The sequence below is a fragment of the Oryx dammah genome, unplaced genomic scaffold, assembly GCF_014754425.2.
Source record: "Oryx dammah isolate SB20612 unplaced genomic scaffold, SCBI_Odam_1.1 HiC_scaffold_27, whole genome shotgun sequence".
Classification (NCBI taxonomy): Eukaryota; Metazoa; Chordata; class Mammalia; order Artiodactyla; family Bovidae; genus Oryx; species Oryx dammah.
The window spans coordinates 62,656,219-62,674,140 of NW_024070211.1; the positions used below are offsets into that span (position 1 = coordinate 62,656,219).

Here is a 17,922-nt window from a genome sequence, read left to right on the forward strand (position 1 = left end):
CTTGTACCTCTTAATCCCCAACTACATATTATCCCTCATCCTTACCTCTTCCCACTGGTAACTGCTAATTTGTTTTCTGTATCTGTGAGTCTGGTTTTTTGTTTGTCTTGTTCACTAGTTTTATTTTTATTCCACACATAAGTGATAGCATATTGTGTTTGTCTTTTTCTGACTGGCTTATTTCATTTGGTATGTTGTACTTTCATTTTCATTCATCTCAAAGTATTATGTAATTTCCCTTTTATTTTCATCTGACCTGTTTGTTATTAGGGCTGTTCTATTAAATTCCAACATTATTTCTATTTGTTATTCATTTCTACTTTTATCCTGTTATAGTCATAAATCATAATTCCTGTGTTCCATGGTTTTAGTTCTTTGAAATTTACTGGAGCTTGTTTTATGGCCCAGTATGTGGTCTGTCCTAGAGAATGTTCCAGGTGCACTTGATAAGAATCTGTATTCTCTTGTTATTGAAACATGCAATATCCAAGTCATCTCTTAATACTGATGACTTACTTATTTCTCTCTTCAATTCTGTCACTTTTTGTGTTATATATTTGGAGGCTCTGTTCTTGAAAGTGAAAGTTGCTCAGTCATGTCCAACTCTTTGCAACCCTATGGGCTATACAGTCCATGGAATTCTCTAGGCCAGAATACTGGAGTGGGTAGCATTCCCTTCTCCAGGGAATCTTTGCAACTCAGGGATTGAACCCAGGTCTCCCACATTGCAGGCATATTGCAGCTGAGCCATGAGGGAAGCCTTGAATACTGGGGTGGGTAGCCTATCCCTTATCCAGCGGATCTTCCTGACCCAGGAATCGAACCAGGGTCTCGACCTTTTTGTGTCATATATTTGGGGGCTCTGTTCTTAGATGCCTATAATTATGTCTTTCTGATAAATTGATCCTTCTGTCAATGTAAAATGTCCTTCTTTGTCCCTGATAGCACTTTTTGTCTTGAAGTCTATACTGTCTGATATTAGTATAGCCACCCTAGGTCTCTTTCGAACACTTTTTTCCATGGATTATCTTTTTATATCCTTTTGCTTTCAGCCCTTTTGTCTTTGTGACTGAAATGAAATCTCTTGTAGACAGCATACAGTTGGGTCTTGACTGTTTATTGAGCCTGAAAATCTTTGTCATTTAATTGAAGTATTTAATTCCATTCATATTTAATGTACTACTGATAAGGTAGACTTTATTTCTGCTATCTTATGTTGCTCTTTGTGTTTTATATGCCATGACTTTTTTATTTCTCTGTTCTTTCCAGTGCTGCCTTATTTTGTAATAAGCAGATACTTTCTAGTGTGCCAGTTTAATTTTCCTGCTATTTTTAAATGAAATTATTAGTGTTTGTTCTGGGAATTTCAGTTTACATTCTTAAATTATAGCAGTCTAATTTGAATTATTATTAATTTTAGAATTAAAAACTTTACTCCTACATAGCTCTGTTTTCTTCTCCTCTGTTGCTGTTCTTTTTATGCATATTACATCTTTGTACATTATAAGCTATCCAGCATATAGTTTTCTAATTACTGCTTTGTGTAAGTGTCCTTTTAAGTCATGTAGGACCAGAGGACAGTTAACAATTAAAAAAAAAATTTGTACTGTAGTTTATATTTACCTATGTTTTGTATTTGTTATTGTTTAGTCGTTGACTCTTTTGTGACCCCATGGACTGTAGCCTGGCAGGCCTCTTTGTCCTTGGGATTTCCCAGATAAGAATACTGGAATACTGGTTGTCATTTTTTCCCCTGGGGAATCTTCCCTACCAAGGGATTGAACCCAAGTCTCGTGCATTGGCAGGCAGATACTTCACCACTGAGCCACCAGGGAAGCCTGTGTTTTATATTTACCTTTGTAGTATTAGTCACCTCTTGTTATCTGTTGGGGATTGGTTCCAGGACCCACTGTGGATGTCAGAAGTCCATTGATGTGTGTCTGTTATCTAATTGGGGTAGTATTTGTGTGTAACGTATGTGTATACTTTAAATCGTCTCTAGATTACTTATAACAGTACCTAATACAATGTAAATTCTATGTAAATAGTAGCTGGCATGTGGAAAATTCAAATTTTCGTTTTCAGTTCAGTTCAGTCTCTCAGTTGTGTCTGACTCTTTGTGACCCCATGGACCACAGCATGCCAGGCTCCCCGTCCATCACCAACTCCTAGAGTTTACCCAAACTCATGTCCATCGAATCGGTGATGCCATCCAACCATCTCATCCTCTGTCGTCCCCTTCTCTTCCTGCCCTCAATCTTTCCCAGCATCAGGGTGTTTCGTTTTGGAACTGTCTAAAACTTTAAAAAAATCTTTTTGATCCACCATTGGTTGACTCCCTGGATGTAGAACCCATAGATACGGAAGGCTGACTGAACTTTTACTGGTGTTCTTTATGTCTTCATGTGAATCTGGGCTATTGTATTCTTTCATTTGAAGGAGTCTTTTATTTTTTGCTTATTGAGAAATGTCTGAAATTCTCCTTCATATTCTCCTACTACCCAGGTCTGCACTTTATTATATTGGTAGTATGGCTTCATGTAAAGACTGAAATACCTTTGGTCCAGAGAGACTTCTTTCCTTCATTTTTTGAAGGGTAATTTTCTTGGGTATAGAATTCTTGGTTGAGATTTTTAGTTTTAGGATTTATATTCCCACAACTGTCTGATTTCCATTGTTTTATATGAAAAATCAGTTGTTAGTCTTGTTGGGGAGCCCATGTATTGTAACAGATGGCTTTTAATTGTTGTTTTCAAAGTATTCTCATGGTCTTTTTAAAAAAAAGTCATTTAGTTTTTGTTGTGCTGGGTCTTCATTGCTGCTCATGGGCTTTCTCTAGTTGCAGTAAGTGGGGGCTACTCTTTGGTGCGGTGCACGAGCTTCCCATTGCAGTGGCCTCTCTTGTTGCAGAGCACAGGCTCTGGGTGCACAGGCTTTAGTAGTTGTAGTACAAGGGATCAGTAGTTGTGGGTCACAGGCTTCATTGCTCTGCAGGATGTGGAATCTTCCCAGAGCGGAGATTGAACCTGTAGCCCCTGCTTTGGCAGTTGGATTTTCATCCACTGTGCCACCAGGGAAGTCCTTCTCTTGGTCCTTTCTTTTCAGAACTTCGCTTTTCATATGTCTGGGTTAGAAGCTCTTTAAGTTTATCCTATTGCAAGCTTGTTGAACTTCCTGAATTTGGAACATTTTGGGGCATTATTTCTTCACATATTCTTTTTGTCCTTTTTCCTTTCCCCTCTCCTTCTGGGATTCCCATTAAGTGTATGGGCATAAGAAGAAGATAATCTCGTAGGCTCTGTTTATTATTACCTTTTCCTGTTCATTTTTCTTCTGTTTTTCAGACATGATAGTGTCAGTTGGCTCATCTTCAAGTTTGTTGCTGCTTTGTTCTCTGAGATCACTCAAGTCACTGTTGAGCCTCTAGTGAATTTTTAATTTCAGTTGTCTGTGAATTTTGAGAATTTCCATGATACTTTCTTGGGTTTTCTATCTCTACATTGATATTCTCTGTTTGGTGAGACCTTGGTTCTTGTATTTTCCTGACTATATTAATAGTGGTTGATTTCAAGTATTCATCTAGTTAGTCCTTTAAGGTTAGTCTCTGTGACTGATTTTTTTCCCCTGTGTATGGGCCATATTTACTTGTTTCTTTATGTGTCTCAAGTTTTTTGTTGAAACTGAACACAAGATTATGCATTGTGACAATTTTGAAAATCACATTCTTCACCTCTCCTCAGGCTTGCTGTTGTTGGTACTTATCGTTTTTGTTGCTCACTGCTTACTTAGTGACTTCATAATTCTCTAAGGTCTGTATATTTGGTTGTGTGTGGCTACTATTGTTTTCTCTGCTTGACTGGGTTAGTGTTCAGCTGATGATTAGAAGTTTCCCTTTCATTGCCTTTGCTGAAGGCTCTCTGTGTTGGAACATACTTTCATACTTTGAGATCCAAAGTAGCTATTCAGTGTTAGGGCAGGCAGTTTTTACATTTCTGCCTTTAGATCTCTTTACTGCTGCTTGTGCAGAGTCTTAAGGTCAACCAGAGGTGAGACATTAGTGCCGTAGTCCTTCTTTGGCATGCACACAGCCTTGCCCATGTATGTGATCTTGTACATTCCCAGGAATTTGTCAGAGCTTTTCAGAGTTTCCTGAGAACGTCTCTTCTTCCAGTTTTTCCTTGTAAGTTTTTTTGACAGTTTCTTTTACCTGGAATGTTATTGCCATCTCAGGCATCTGCCATGTTAAACAGTTGTGAATTCTTTTTGACTGTGGCCTCAGGAAGAAAGATCTCTCACTGAGCATGCTCTGAGTGAGGTCAGGTAAAGACAAGCCCTGTGAATGGGGGTTCAGGAATATGCCAGACACATCATCAGAAAATGACAGTTCTCTGGGAATGGGGATTTTTAAGGGTCTCCAGACTTGTTCAGGCTTCCCTGGTGGCTCAGATGGTAAAGTGTCTGCCTACAATGTGGGAGACCCGGGTTTGATCCCTGGGTTGGGAAGATCCTCTGGAGAAGGAAATGGCAACCCACTCTTGCCTGGAAAATCCCATGGACGGAGGAGCCTGGTAGGCTACAGTTTATGGGGTCGCAAAGAGTAGGACACGACTGAGTGACTTCACTTCACTTCAGACTTGTTCAACTCAGAATTTCTAGTGGTTGTGAGTCTGCTGGTTTTCAAACTGCCATGATTGTGAAGCTGTTCGTTTTCAGCCTGAGTTGAAAATGGAAATGGGGCCCTTCCAAAGCAATGGAAAGCTTGCTGTTCTTACCAAGATTCAGCCTTTTTTGCTTGAAAAATGCTTGGATTGTTACAAGCCTTTGTTTAATTTCCAGAGTTTTGGAAAACTTGATTTTGTCTAATTCTGCTGATGTTTTCTTTGCTTCCTTGAGGGACCAAATTTTCAAAGGTTCTTAGGGTACCTTTTTGAAAGGATCCTCCCCTTTTTGCTTTTATGGCTATAATATTTTCTAATTTATTCGGATATGTAAATAATGTATTAAAAAAACTGTTCATAGTCTCTCCTCTAAATTGAGGGGCTTCCCTGGTGGCTCAGACAGTAAAGTGCCTGCCTACAACGTGGGAGACCTGGGTTCGATCCCTGGGTCGGGAAGATCCTCTGGAAAAGGAAATGGCAACCCACTCCACTACTCTTGCCTGGAAAATCCCATGGGCAGAGGAGCCTGGTAGGCTACAGTCAATGGGGTCACAAAGAGTCAGACACAACTTTCACTTTCCTGATAGCTCAAGTTGGTAAAGAATCCGCCTGCAATGCAGGAGACCCTGGTTCAATTCCTGGGTTGGGAAGATCCTCTGGAGAAGGGATAGGCTACCTGCTCCAGTGTTCTTGGGTTTCCCTAGTGGCTCAGCTGGTAAACAATCTGCCAGCAGTGTGGAAGACCTGGGTTTGACCCCTGGGTTGGGAAGATCCCCTGGAAAAGGGAAATGCTACCCACTCCAGTATTCTGGCCTGGAGAATTCCGTGGACTGTATAGTCTCTTCTCTGAATTGAAGTTTTGAGGTATCTGTGTGTTCAGTTTATTCTCTCTTTTTCATATTAGAAGTTTTGCTGATGTATCATAATCCTTGGTTACCTGTTCATATTTAAGAGTAGAAGACTGAAAAGCCAGTTATAAGCTGAATATATAGGTAGAGTTTGTTATAGGTAGAGTTTGTTTACCATGTGAACTTCCCTGGTGGCTCAGATGGTAAAGCGTCTGCCTACAATGCGAGAGACCTGGGTTTGATCCCTGGGTTGGGAAGATCTCCTGGAGAAGGAAATGGCAACCCACTCCAGTATTCTTGCCTGGAAAATCCCATGGACGGAGGAGCCTGGTAGGCTACAGTCCATGGGGTCGCAAAGAGTCAGACTTCACTTGTTTACCATGAGATTGCTAGTATTTGCTTTTAGGACATTATTTTAAAATTATAAGCTATTCTAAGAAGGAATAATTTGATCACACTTTTGCAGTAAAATAAACACCAATTGGATTGAGTTGAATATAAAATTTAAATTCAGAAAACATGAACGTGAAGTTGCTCAGTCGTGTCCGACTCTTTGCAACCCCATGGACTGTAGCCTACCAGGCTCCTCTGTCCATGGGATTTTCCAGGCAGTAGTACTGGAGTGGATTGCCATTTCCTTCTCCAAGAAATCTTCCCAACCCAGGGATCGAACCTGAGTCTCCCACATCGTAGACAGACGCTTTACCGTCTGTGATCTCAGCCAAAAGGCCGAGAAGCAAACCAGGGTAAAAATGGTATTGGATTATTTGTCCAACTAGTGAAGAAATTTATTTTATATTTCAGATCCAAAGATTTAAAATTTAAAAAGTGCAAAAAATTGGCAGGTAATCATTAGCTATGTATTCAGTGTCTCTGAACATATAAAACTCACCTGTTAGACTGTGCAGATTGATAGGTTCCAAAAGAGGCGTTTTGTATAGCTGTGCTCAGAGCATGTAGACAAAAGCCATTCTTAAGGGAGGTTTATTGGTGTTGAACTGTCATGAAGGCAGATTACTGCTCCCTGGAGGCAGCCATCTTGACAGGAGCCATGGTCTAGGCATTACTGAGCAGTGAACAAGGCAACTGTTGAGACAGGAACATGAAAGCAGGGGGGAGGCATGCCTGGCTGCCTGAAGTAGCTCTGAATTAAGGTGCAGGTGCCAACAGTGGTAATCATTTAGCATTTTCAGGCCTGGTTGTTGGGGCAGCTGGTTATGGGTAATGTGGCCACAGTGAGTAGACATCACCTGAGGTCTGCATAGAGTTTGCAGATGTTTCCACAGTTGGGGAAGGAAATGGCAACCCACTCCAGCGTTCTTGCCTGGAGAATCCCAGGGACAGGGGAGCCTGGTGGGCTGCCGTCTCTGGGGTGGCACAGAGTCAGACACGACTGCAGTGACTTAGCAGCAGCAGGACCTTCAGACTGTAGTCACTGGTGCCATTATTCCTATTCCACAGTTGTCATGGATAACGGTGAGTACCCTTCCAGGAATGGAAGAGATACTCGCCCCCTCCCAGTGATTTCAGGGAAAACCAGCTGGAGGTCTCCTTTGTCCCTGCTGGGCAGACTTGCATGCCTGCTCACATCAGAGAGTATAGTTGTGACTCAGCAAAGTGGTAACTTGGTCAGGGCAGGCCCCGGCAACCTGTATAGGGATATTATTTATGGGCTTGTTGAGCCATTGGGAGTCTTTGTAATTAGAAAAGGGAAGGTGATGGACATCATAAGAACTTGATTCTAAGACATCTTGCCAGATTTTCAGTGAAACCTGGAGTAGAAAGTGAGTGGCAGTGTTACTTATCTGGTCCGGGGTGACAAGTAGATCTTTCATTCAGTGCCCATTGTGATTCATTGGTGACAGCTGTCTGGATAGTTCTGAGGAGGATTCTGAGGGCACATCTGGGCTTACCTGGAGAGATGGGTTGAACAGATCACTATCTGTCATGAGATGGGAAGCAGGAGAGGCAGTGCACCAGGTTGGTTCACCTCCTTCATTTTACCTCTGTTTACTGCTAATGTCTTGGGTCCTCTGTATCTTAGAATGTCACAGGGTAAGTAGACTAGAATGAAGGGGAGGTAAATAGGTGCTCTAGATGGTGGGGACTTTCCAGTCTCAGCACCCAGTTAGCTCAGTGCTGGCCCAGTGAATGGATGCACATGTGAGCTGACACTAGAGTGTGTGAACTACCTAGCTTTCCACCTTTAGGGTAGGGGGCAGCAGCAGATACCAGCCCTCTTATGTGGTGACGTCGCCCTCTTGCATGACGATGCTTGGTGTGCACAGAATACCAAAGATGATACAGGTCTCATCCCTACTCCCAAACGGTTTCCATCCTGATTGGAAAGGAAATCAAACCTGTTTGAAGTGAGAAAGTGCGAACATTTCTAGTCTGGTCCCTGAAATGGGTGACGCAAGTTTGAATGCAAAAATGCATGACTTTGTAATCTCAGCCCTTATGCTTATTTCAATATATCTGTATTTTGCTCAGAAAAGCCTCTTTTTTTTCTCGACTTTTCCTACAAGGTAGGATTCCAGTTCCTTGCATTTTTAGTGTCACTAGAATGGAATATTTGGACTAGTTAAGGAGTTTCGCTGCTTTCAAAATGTCAAAGTAAAAATGATCCAATAATAGAAAATGTGTGTCATGTGGATTTTTAAGCTGAAGATTATCCAGTCACAACATTTACTTTTAGAGAAGTTATAGCATTTTAAAAAAATAATCAGAAGTCACAGAAAAGGCTTTGTATTATGGTATCAATGCATTCTGAAAATCTGTACTCCAAGTTATCAGCAGTATGTGCTTAGAAATAGGAGAAACAAATATTTTTCATGATGCATGCATTTTGTTTGGAGATGTCAGTCAGTTTAATATAATGTCTGAGAGCCTGGTCAGCTGTGTCACTTTAAGTAAGGGGGTCTAGATTTCTCCATCTGTAAAATGGGTATGATAATATATAATTTCTTATACAGCTGTTACAAGAATTAAAGGAGATCTTTCAGTTGGAGCCATTAGGTCAGTGCTTGGCTTAAAATAAGCATGGCTCATTTCTTGTTGGCATAGTTACTGTTGTTATTAGATGGGTCTCAATGAGTAAGACTCAACTTCACATTAGTATAAAATATAATTGTAAACAGTGATGGTTAATAGTTTATATATATATTTTTTCATACAGGTTGAATGTGATTTTTACAAAATTTGATGAAGTCCAAAAATCTGGAAACATGATACAATCTGCGAATGGTGAGTAGAAAAAGCAACCATTCTACTTGTGCTTTTCCAGGTTTTCTTTTAGCCCAAGGAATGCTATATTCTGATTCTGAACAGCTGGATTTGATATTGTGCTAAATGTTTCTAGATGTGAGCATTTAATCTCCATTTACCCACCTTCGCAGGCTGGAAACGATGATCTTGTCATTGACTTTCTTCCATAACCTACACTGAATCCATTAGCTAATCTTACTGGCTTATTTTAAAAATGCATCCAGAATCCCAAAGATTCCCAGTGTAACCACTACTCTTCTTTTTGTTCAGGGCATTGTGGCATTTTACGTGCACACTTGTGGCAGCTCCTGACCAAGATGCTTGGTTTTACTCTCTCCCAACACCCAAAGCCTGTTTTTCACTCAGCAGCTAGAGTGATCCTTTTAGAATGCAGTGCAAGTGATGTCAGTCCTTTGTTCATTCAGAATCCTCTGAAGGTTGCCCAGCTCAGGGGCTCATGGTGTGCTGCGGGCCCTGTGTGGTCTGGTGCAGCCCCCCATTCTGAGATCATCTTGTACTGTTCTCAAAAGTTCTCTTGGCTCCAGCCCATTGGCCTCCTTGCTAATTTGTACATTTTACATTTGTCCTGCTTCAGGGCCTCTGCTTATGATTCCTTCCGCTTGAGGCACTTGTCCCTGGCTGTCATTTAGAGCTGCCTTCTTATTCCATCCAGGTCTCAGCTGCAGGATCCCTTCATTACACAGACGTCAAGAACAGCATACCCAGTGTTGTCAGGGAATGCACTCTGTACTCACCCTGCTTGATTTTCCTTCTTAATATATAGTACTACAAAAATATCTTTTTGTTCATGAGGGTAGGAGCTTTGTTTATTCTCTTCTTTATCCTTAGTGCCTTTTGGGAATCATCAAAAAGTCTGTTGCCATCAAGAACTTTTCTAGTCTTGGATACCTCATTGTATCATAGCCATTTCACAATTGCTGGGGATCTTAGATCATCGCGTAGTTTTTACATTTTGAGGTTGTTTAAAAAGTTTGAATGATTTCTCCCAGAGTGACATGGTACCTAAAGGCAGAGTAGGAACAGAATCCAGGTCTTGTGACTCATACTCCAGTTTGCATACCCATTGTTGTCAGTAAAGAATTGTCTTTAAATAGCTTGTTTCTTATAAAACACTTTCATTAACCCTCTTATTTCTTTTTTGTACATTTGTAAAAACATAGCATTCAAAAAAAGATTAATTATGATTTAGCTATCACCAACAAAGTTATTTTTCTTTTCTAATTAATTTTCCTGTAATTCTATAACTTATATTTAACCATGGCATAATTTATATTTTGTGTGTGTCTGTGTAGTTTGTGTGGTTTTCTAATTTAAAACTTGCTGGCACCAAGATAGAAGTACTGGGCAAGGAGCTAGGAGGGGTGGCAGAAACTGAGTTTGTGCTTCCTGACTTTATTGTATATGAGACAGCATCTCATTATAATGCTGACACTGGGGACAAAGACCACATTCACATTGGAGGCCTGCCTGGGAGATTTTATATCTTATCAAGTCAAGGTAGTGCTCACTTGTGTTCAATTCTTTCCAACCCTATAGACTGTAGCTCCCCTCACCAGGCTTCTCTGTATGTAGATCTATACCTATACATACATATATTAATACACACACACATATAAATATATGTACACACTTTATGAGTATTTTTTTCCTCCGTTTTATTGAGAAATAATTGACATACACTGTATAAGGATGATATAAGTTTAAGGCATATAGCATGGTGGATTGATTCATGTATACTTTGAATATTCTATGATTTTTTCTTTTAATTTGTTTTTATTTATTTTTGGCCTCACTGCACATGGCATGTGGGATCTTAGTTCTCCCACCAGGGACTGAACCCATGCCTCTTGCAGTGGAAGCACAGAGTCTTAACCCCTGGATCGCCAGGGAAGTCCCTATTCTATGAGTTTTAATGAACATGACAATGTGAGTCCTGTGGCTTTGGGTAATTCTCAGCAATGTTTTAATCTAATTGTCTCAGTAAGGATATTGCCCCCAGTTTCCTTATTTTTGTGGAATGTGGATGTGTGTATGTCCATGTATGTGTATGTATGTGGTATAGAGGTAGGGTTGAGGGTGAAAACAGTTCTGTTATGCATCTATATTTAAAAAAGACAGTGTGTAAGAAGGCCTTAACTCAAAATTTATTAGAGACTTGTTCAGCTTTTTACTGTAGAGGCATACTTAGGAGATACTGTGGGTTTGGTTCCCGACCACTAAAATAGAGCAAATATTGCAATAAAATGGATCATGTGAAGTTTTTCATTTCCCTGCACTTATAAAGGTTATATTTACACCAAACTAGTTGTTTTTACTGTGTGATAGCATTATATCTGAAAAAAAGGAAATGTATGTACTTTAATTAAAAAAATACTTTATTGCTAAAAAAGGATACTAACCATCACCTTGACCATTCAGTGAGTGGTAATCACTTTAAGATAGTAACTTTAATGATCACTGATGACAGATCGCCATAACAAATAGTACTAGTAATGGAAAAGTGACACAGAGACACGAGGTGAGCAAGTGCTGTTTGGGAAAATAGCTTCAGTGGATTTGCAGGTTGCAAGTTTGCCACAAACCCTTCAGGTGAAAAAAAAAAAAAGGAGGAAGGAAGGAGGGAAGGGAGGAAAAACCATTACAGTGTCTGCAAAGTGCAGTAAAATGAGAGATACCTGTTGATTCGTATTCTTATGGTTTTAATTGTTAGAGCCAGAAGAGAATAGTCTAGGGTATATGTATAAAGGCTTTAGAATTCCTAACCCAAATAATTTAAGTCTGTCTTCAGTAACTTTGGGAGATCAGTAAGATGTTTACTCACTGTCGTCTACAAGCAGGAACAGTTTTGTCTCTTTCAGATGTGTATTCTTTTCCTTTTCTTGCCTAAGTGCACTGGCTGGAACCTTAAAGTAAGAATGGTGAGAATGGAGCTCCTTGCCTGGTTCCCAGTCCTAGGTTTTTCATGACTAAGTTTGATGTTAACTGTAGGTTTTTGATAATGCTCATTGATTCCTGTTTAGCTGAGTTTTTATCACAGCTAGGTGTTAGAATTTTTTCCAAAATCATCAGCCTATTTTGAATATTAAGATATAATTCATACCAAAAGAATTCACCTTTTAAAAGTGGTTTTTCATGTATTCAGAAAATCTTATACTTATCACCACTATCTAATCCCAGAATATTGTCATCAGCCCCAGGAAACCTTGTGCCCATTAGCACTAACTATTTCCCTTTCCTTCCGGTCCCTGACAGCCTACCTTCTGCAAAACAGCAGATTTTTCTGTTTTGGACATTTTGTATAAATGGAATCATATGGTGTATGGCTTTTTTCACTTAACATAATGTTTTCAGGGTTCATCCGCCTGGAATATATATATATATCGGTATTTCATTTCTTTTTATTTTTTCATTTATTTTTATTTCTTTCTATAATTATTCCATGTTTTGTTTATCCACTCATCAGTTGAAGGACATTTGGGTTGAGGTTTGAGTTTTTCAGCTGTGGTGTTTTCAAGATTGTTTTGACTCTTCTGGGTTCCTTGCACTTCCATATGGATTGTAGGATTCTGATAGGGACTGTGTTGGATCTGTAGACCATTTTAAGAAATATTGTCATCTTAACAGCATTCAGCCTTCTAGTTTCAGTTTATTTAGGTCTTGAAGTTATTTCAACAGTGTTTTATAGTTATCAGTGTACAAGTCTTGCACTGATTTTGTTAAATTTATTCCTGGGTGTTTCATTCTATTCCTACGTATTTTGTTTTTTGGTGGTATTGTAAATGGAATTGTTTCTTCATTTTATTTTTGGATTGTTTAATGTCAGTATATAGAAATACAGTAGAATTTTATATTTGATCTTGTATTTGGCAGTCTTATTCAACTTGTTTATTCTCTTGATTTTCCCCTTCAGTGGCTTCCTTAGAATTTTCTATTTACAAGATCATTTAATCTGTGAATAGAGATTGTTTTTTACTTTCTAATCTGGATGGCTTTTAGGGTTGTTGGGGTTTTTTCCCCCCAAAATGCTTCTTTGGCTTCTGTTGAGCCTGATGATATTGTGAGTAACATTGCTTGATTTTTTTTTTTTTAATGGTAAACTATTCTCTCATACTTGGAAATAAATCCCACTTGGTCATAGTGTACAATTCTTTGTGTACAGTTCGGTTTGTCATTACGTTGTTGAGGAATTTTGCATCTGACTTCATGAAAGAGGTTGGCCCACACTTTTTCTCACTCTCCACCCCCAACTTGTCTGGGCCTATTTTGAGTGTCTTTCAGTAAAACCAGGCACACCTATATCACCATCTAGTTTTTCTCATTGCTTTGCCACTCTCTTCCCCCGTACAGCACTTACCCTGAGTGGTTTGTGTCAGAAAAAACACACAAAATTCAGCTGAGTAAATTTTAACAATCTAATTAGCTTTATTGAATGAGTCTTGAGTTGGGCGGCATCCCATCTGGTGAGTGTGAAAGGGAAAAATTTTTGAAGGCAAGACAAGGAGGACATAAACAGAATATTTCAGGCTAAAGTAATGCCCCTGTGGGGGATGGGATGGGGCTGTGTGGCAGTGACCTCATCCTCCTCTGGGGGCTGGAGGACGCCCCTGAGACAGATGAGCTCATTGGTGCAGGCTGGGAAATTCCTGACCCACCACAGGACACTGCAGTCTAGGGGAGGTGGGCGCTCCACTCTGGTGGTGGGGCCTAGTGTAAGTGCCTGTGTTTTGGGCCTGTGGGTTTTTTTTTTTAACATCTGTATCCTGTGTCTCAGTCTCTTCACCTTGTAGTCACTCCTTGACCCTCTAGTCTCATGGTTCCGTCATGTCACTGACGCAGCCGCCAGCACTGTCACTGGGTGACCTCTGTGCTGCTCGCCCCGCTGACGTATCCCAGTCTGCACCCTACCGAGTCACTCACCTTGCCTCTGCTTGAAGCATCCTTCTTCCTTGGCTCCTCTGGCCTCACCTTATTCTGATTTGTTACTGTTGTTGGGCTATTCTTTCTAGATGTCCTTCCTTTGTTTAATGTCTGCCACTTAAATTCTGAAAGCTTAGTCCTAGGCCTGTTTCTTTCTCAGGCAGTGCTCTCTTTTGGGTGGTAATTATGTATGACTGGAACTACATTGCATTGGAGAAGGAAATGGCAACCCACTCCAGTGTTCTTGCCTGGAGATTGCATTGGAGAAGGAAATGGCAACCCACTCCAGTGTTCTTGCCTGGAGAATCCCAGGGATGGGGGAGCCTGGTGGGCTGCCGTCTATGGGGTCGCACAGAGTCGGACACAACTGAAGCGTCTTAGCAGCAGCAGCAGCAGAATGCGTCTCTTGCCCACACCTTAGTGTTACTAATCTTAGTGTTAGTGTTACTAATCGATGTGAAGGAGCTGCCTGTCTGACATTTCTTCTTGTATTGGAGACATGTATCTAAATCCAGATTCATATTCTTCCTCTTGTTCAAAGACAAAACCCCAAACACCTACATACAACCTTGTCCTTGATCTTCTCTGTACGTCTTCCACTGTCTGTCCAGGCGTGTAAATCAGAACTTGCCTGTTGTCCCGAAGGCCTCATCTTCCTCTCTGCCTGTGTGTCATCACTGGTTCGTGTGGGTGTTGAGGCTTCTCACCATCTCCAGCACTCTGATCCCATCTATCTAAAACCACCTGCTCGCTGTCCTGCCTTCCTCCTGCCCGCCCCCATCCCCGAGTCTGTTCTGTTTGTTGTAGGACATTGCCAAAAGGAGAACCAACCTTTTTCTCTTGATGAAAACTATTTTGTAGTGGAAGAGACTGAGGCCAGAAGATCTACTGTTTCCTTCACCCATGACAGTATTAAAAAACATTTAAATATTACCTGCACTGTCACTTTGATGTTTGTTTGTGAAGTATTCACTTTTCCGAAGTCTGAGCAGATCAGACCTGCACTTCTTGGAGGTCTGACAGTTTGTAGCCGAACTCTATAGATGCACAGAGGGGTGGGTGCTGCTGAGCAAGAGGTCTTCTGACCACCCTTCCCTTTTCATTTCTTTGTTTGAAAAACATTAAGTGTACATTAACGTAGATAGATGAGAGTAACGGACCCCGATGTGGCCACCAGCCAACTTTACTAGTTGTCAGCGTGTGGCTTGTCTTGTTTTATCTTCCATCTGTCAGAAATAATGGGCTGTGTGAAGAAGAGCTAGAATACACTATGCCATTCAAGTCAGATTCAAGATGCGAGCATGGCCCTTTATATTGGGTATATTTTAGTAGAAACATTAAAATAGAAAGGAAGCATCAGTTCCAGATTCATGTTCAGTTCAGTCACTCAGTCGTGTCCGACTCTGCGACCCCATGAATCGCAGCACACCAGGCCTCCCTGTCCATCACCATCTCCCGGAGTTCACTCAGACTCAGGTCCATCGAGTCCGTGATGCCATCCAGCCATCTCATCCTGGGTCGTCCCCTTCTCCTCCTGCCCCCAATCCCTCCCAGCATCAGAGTCTTTTCCAATGAGGCAACTCTTCGCATGAGGTGGCCAAAGTACTGGAGTTTCAGCTTCAGCATCATTCCCTCCAAAGAAATCCCAGGGCTCATCTCCTTCAGAATGGACTGGTTGGATCTCCTTGCAGTCCAAGGGACTCTCAAGAGTCTTCTCCAACACCACAGTTCAAAGCATCAATTCTTCGGCGCTCAGCCTTCTTCACAGTCCAACTCTCACATCCATACATGACCACAGGAAAAACCATAGCCTTGACTAGATGGACCTTAGTCGGCAAAGTAATGTCTCTGCTTTTGAATATACTATCTAGATTAGGTATATTCTTTTTAGGAATTGTGCAAGTATTAATCTCCTGAAAATATCCAGCCCATTGTTACCATTAGCTTCTAAGAACAGAGAAAAACAGTTACAGTTGGCTACTCTGTTTCAAGAGAAAGGAAAAGACATTAATAATGGCATGTTAGTTCTGTGGTGATGGTAGCTGGAGAGGGTGGGCTTCAGTCCCATAAAGGGGTTAGTTGAAGAGTCTTTCAGAACACTTCTGTGTTGCAGGCAGATTCTGCCTCCTGCCTTTCCTGCTTACTTTTTTCCTTTTTTAATCTTTTTACTATTTCAATTCATTGCTCTCAAGATAACCCAAATCCTTCCCAGTCTGCTGCAGCCACACTGTCTAGCCCTACAGCCTCATCTCAGTCTGGCCACCCCCTTGGGGCCACCTGTGGTTCCCTGTCTGTCCTCTTTATCCTTCCTCTTAAGATCCTGGTACAGGACTCTGCTGTTTCCTCTTAGTTCACCATTTCTCACTCTTTCCAGCTCAGCTGTGTAACTGAGAGCACATTGCTTAATTCCTGGGAGCCAGCTTGCCCTTTCGTTGTGCAGAGTAAGTGAGATCAGATGTCACATCTCCCAGTACAGTGCCTGGCAGGGGGTTGGTGCTCAGAGTGATAGGTTTCTCCTCTCTTGCTCCATTGCCTGGATATATTCATTTTTTCTTAATTATAAAGAATATCATTTGAGAATAACTGTCATACTTCTGTTTCTTGTAGAGTATTGGATTATTTGGGAGTTGTTCAGTTGCTAAGTCATGTCTGACTCTTTGCAACCCCATGGACTGCAGCACTCCAGGCTTCCCTGTCCTAAACCATCTCCTGGAGTTTGCTCAAACTCATGTCCTTTGAGCCGGTGATACCATCCAACCGTCTCATCCTCTCTTGCCCCCTTCTCTTGCTCTCAGTCTTTCCCAGCATTGGGGTCATTTCCAATGAGTTAGCTGTTCACATCAGGTGGCCAAAATATTGGAGCTTCAGCTTTAGCATCAGTCCTTCCAATGAATATTCAGGGTTGATTTCCTTTAGGATTGACTGGTTTGATCTTCCTTGCAGTCCAGGGGACTCTCAAGAGTCTTCTCCATCACCCCAGTTCAAAAACATTAATTCTTCGGCACTCAGCCTTCTTTATGATCCAACTCTCACATCTGTTCATTACTACTGGAAAAACCATAGCTTTGTACATGTTTAAAATTTAATGCACATTTTCTTTAATAGTAATCGCCTTCTAAAAAATGGTATTTTTGTGGTATAATTCACATTCCATACAATCACTCACTTAAAGTATTTAATTCAGTTGTATTTGATGTATGTACAGATATGTACAACCATCACCACAGTCAGTTTCAGAACATTTTTGTTGCTGCAAAGGAGAGACCTCCCTAACCTCCCCTCCATCCCCACGTCCGGCAGTGGCTTATCTACTTTATAAATTTGTCTTTTTTGGACCTTTCAGGTAGATGGAACCATACAGTAAGTGTTGATTTCTGTGTAGCTTATTTCACTTGACAGAATGTTTACAGAGCTTGTGCATGTTCTGGAGTGTATCAGTACCTCTCTTCCATTGCTTGGCTGGACCACATTTTGTTTATTGTGTTCAGCAGACATTTGGATGGTTTCTTCCTTTTTGGTATGGTGAATAGTTTACGAATTTTTGTTGAGCATATGCTTTCAATCCTTTTGAGTATATACCTAGAAGCAGAATTGCTGGATCCTGTGGCAGTTCTGTGTTCGCAGAATTATTCCTCCTATTGAGGACCTGTCAAACTGTTTCCCATCACGGTTTCCCCATTTTATATTTCCACCAGCGATGTGTGAGTGTTCCATTTTCTCCACATCCTCTCCAGCAAAACAAAACATACACTGTTTTCTTTCTTTTTAAAAATATTAGTCACTGTAGTGGGTGTGAAGTGGTGTCTCATTGTTTTGGTTTGCATTTCCCTCATGACTAATGATGTTGAATGTATTTTCATGTACTTATTGGTTGTTTCTACAAATGATCTTATTTGGAAAAGCTCTATTCAAGTCCTTTGCCCGTTTCTAAATTGGTTTATTTGTGTTTCTATTGTTGAGCTGTAAGAGTGCTTTTCATGTACTAGATAATAAGACTCTCACTAGATATTGGATTTACAAATATTCTTTTTCCAGTTTTTGGTTGGCTTTCACTTTCTTGGCATCTAAGGTTTTAATTTGGATGAATTCTAATTTATCTATTTTTTTGTTGTTGTTGCTTGTGAACAATAAAGCTCCTTTAAGTAAGAAATAAAAGCTCTGGATTTGAGCTAAGTTGAAAGGAACTATTAATGTAACTGCAATACACTTAG

General features: G+C 40.7%; 1 protein-coding gene across 9 annotated transcripts in view; it reads left to right on the forward strand.

Moving 5' to 3' along the window:
- The window catches only part of CLASP1 (cytoplasmic linker associated protein 1), a 275,488-nt gene that overhangs the window by 116,135 nt on the left and 141,431 nt on the right, over window positions 1–17,922 (forward strand). For all 9 annotated transcript variants that reach the window (XM_040228931.1, XM_040228932.1, XM_040228936.1 and 6 more), the window contains exon 8: window positions 8,685–8,752. In XM_040228931.1, the coding sequence (XP_040084865.1) occupies window positions 8,685–8,752 (68 nt within the window). The remainder of the gene's footprint in view (window positions 1–8,684; window positions 8,753–17,922) is intronic.